This window comes from Oncorhynchus mykiss, chromosome 19 (assembly GCF_013265735.2).
Source record: "Oncorhynchus mykiss isolate Arlee chromosome 19, USDA_OmykA_1.1, whole genome shotgun sequence".
In the NCBI taxonomy this organism is placed as follows: Eukaryota; Metazoa; Chordata; class Actinopteri; order Salmoniformes; family Salmonidae; genus Oncorhynchus; species Oncorhynchus mykiss.
In genome coordinates this window covers 2,617,257-2,620,162 of record NC_048583.1, presented here as the reverse complement: position 1 = coordinate 2,620,162, position 2,906 = coordinate 2,617,257, and the positions used below count along the sequence as shown (strand labels likewise).

At 41.9% G+C, this 2,906-nt stretch overlaps 1 protein-coding gene across 1 annotated transcript; it reads left to right on the top strand.

Annotated features, from left to right (window-relative positions):
* Window positions 1-409: 409 nt before the first annotated feature.
* Window positions 410-2,460, top strand: LOC110519710 (zinc finger protein with KRAB and SCAN domains 7). Its single transcript, XM_036953917.1, has 2 exons — window positions 410-927; window positions 1,728-2,460. The coding sequence occupies exons 1-2, from the start codon at window positions 660-662 to the stop codon at window positions 2,018-2,020; spliced, it is 561 nt and encodes a 186-aa protein (XP_036809812.1). The 5' UTR covers window positions 410-659; the 3' UTR covers window positions 2,021-2,460.
* The last annotated feature ends 446 nt before the right edge of the window (window positions 2,461-2,906 follow it).

Sequence of the window (2,906 nt, the reverse complement as noted above, 5' to 3'; positions counted from 1 at the left end):
AACATCTGTTGGGTTGGTAGAATGTGGAAAGACCCACCTCATTGGTTAATATTCCCTGTAGAAACATCTGTTAGGTTGGTAGAATGTGGAAAGACCCACCTCATTGGTTAATATTCCCTGTAGAAACATCTGTTAGGTTGGTAGAATGTGGAAAGACTCACCTCATTGGTTAATATTCCCTGTAGTAGAAACATCTGTTGGGTTGGTAGAATGTAGAAGTAGGTTTTAAATTCATACTTATTACAAATCTGCAGTTGTCTGATTATTATATTATTATTTAATGAAATAAATGTAAAAATTCACTTTTTGTCTGGAAATAAAATAAACATTTATCTGCGTTAACCACTCCAGTCAACAGATGGCGATATGCGTTTTTCAGGCGATGCTATCAGAGTGACGTATAATGTAGTGGACGGGACGCTTCTTCAACAACATCTAGTCAGCCACCTCGGTAGCTTCCTAGCGGAAACGTTCAAGCTGTTCAGACTGCTTCGGTATATATTTACTTCTGTATTTGGAACATAATTCTGTCTTTTAACTAGTTTCCCCATTTCATGTCATATTTCCGTTTAGTCAGGTAACGGTAGCTGGCTTGATAAATGAGCCTATCACTAGGCTAGTCGCTAACTAGCTAGGTTAGCTGGCTAACATCCCCGACCATGAGCTCAGCAAGCTACTGCCCTCCTGCTAAAAAAGAGGTCTGCTGGAAGGAGAAAGAAGGTATTTGGCTGAACGTTGTCGTGAAAGAGGAGAATGAAGAGGAGGATGTCACAGTAAACGAAGAAGTCGAGGGTGAGGCTGTTACACAGAAAGAAGAGGAAGAAAACCATTATACTTTTTTTGGAGTGAATGAAGGAGAGATAACTGTCATATTGAAGGAGGAGGAGAGGGAAGAAGAGGAGGAGACAGAAGATCTGAGTAACACCAGTAAGTCCTGTCTTGAAAATAGTTGTTGAACTGATACGAGGTTTTAAAACGGCATTCTACTCTGGTTCTGAGCTTAAATGCCGTTTTTTAATGTAGGAATTGATAAAGCTACACTGTAAGATGTGAATACCATCAAGAAGCTGGCCAACAACAAAACTTTAATGGATTTGCACCCAAAATCACATCTTAAATGTCTCACGGAATGGACTTGCCTTCATTCAATACTGCAATTCCACTGTATTAAACTGGAGGCGATTTCCAGCCCACCGTTGACTGCGGTCAAGTGAGCCGACAGTCGCAAAACGCGGTCAGGCCATCTGCTCTTCGGTTTCTTCCTGAATTTGCGAGCGCGAATACACTTTACGGAATGGCGTTTATTCAGGTAGGGAAACTGAGTTGAATGGACTCTCATGCACAGCTAGTCGAGACGATGGCTACAAATCATTACAAACAAACCGTTTGAAGCACACCTATTCAATCTTCCATAATAAAAATGATACCAAATCGTTTATTTAATTTTCGCGTAATCATAAAGTACTTTATCATTGCCAGAGTGTCAAGCGTAGGCTGGACTGGTGTAAACGCTACAACATACAATGACATTCTAGACCATTCTATAGGCCTCTCTGACTAAGAACCACACAGAGACCTGCATTTTGTAGTGGCTGTAATAACACTTGTGAAAAGTGACTTCAGGTGATTGAGGGATCTGGTCTAGATTAAACGTCATAGGAAGTTTTATCATGTGGAGGTTTCATTCAGGTCTCTGTTTAATTAAATCATCTGTTTGTCTTTGTCAGGAGAGAGACCAGACTCTCCTTCTGACAGCAGGAAGAGTCCTTCAGGGAAACCAGACCCCGAGACGTCCAAACCAGCAGGACGACATCACTGCTCCCAGTGTGGAAAGAGTTTTACTCAGTTAGGGAGCCTGAGAACACATAAGAGAATACACACTGGAGAGAAGCCTTACCACTGTTCCCAATGTGGAATGACGTTTACCCAGTTAGGGAGCCTGCAAACGCATGAGAGGGGACACACAGGGGAAAAGCTTTTCCAATGTTCCCATTGTGGAAAGAGTTTTGGCCAGGTATGAAACCTGAACAAGCATGAGAGGACACACACAGGTAAGAAGATGTACCGCTGCTCCCAGTGTGGAGAGAGATTTACCCGGTTAAGGTACCTGAAAGAGCATGAAAGAATACATACAAATACACAGGAGGAGAAGACATACCACTGCTCTCATTGTGGAAAGACATTTTCCCAGTCAGAAAACCTGAAAACACATGAGAGAATCGAGAGGCTGTGTTCTGACTTGTGTTTTTGACTGAGAATGTGTGTGTTTGTTTGGGCTGTCAGACTTGAGTCCACTTTGTGTAATGTTAGTGCACTATTTTTAATTGTGATTAATCCATTGTCTGAAAGGGTTGAAAACACACTGAAAACATCCAGAATACATCCTATATACAGCTAAAATCTACAATGCCATGTAAACACAAGATGACATTGAGGTTAAATAAAGTGTGATTTATCAATGGAACATATTTTGACAGGTCCACTGTGTGTCTCTGTAGAGTCATAATATCCATAACAACTAGAGGTCAAACAGGGAGATGGTTCCATTCATTTTCCCCACAGGGCTGTGTTTTGTTTAGACTCACCCTGGTGTGATGTTTTGATAACCATGTAAACCTCTCTGGGACAAGGTGACTGAGGACACAGTGTGTTGTCAATTTATTGTCATGTTTTTAAAATGGTATAACTGCCTTTATTTTAGCTGGATTCCAGGAAGAGTAGCTACTGCCTTGGCAGGAACTAATGGGGATCCATATTAAACCCCAGGAAGAGTAGCTGCTGCCTTGGCAGGAACTAATGGGGATCCATAATAAACCCCCAGGAAGAGTAGCTGCTGCCTTGGCAGGAACTAATGGGGATCCATAATAAACCCCCAGGAAGAGTAGCTGCTGCCTTGGCAGGAACTA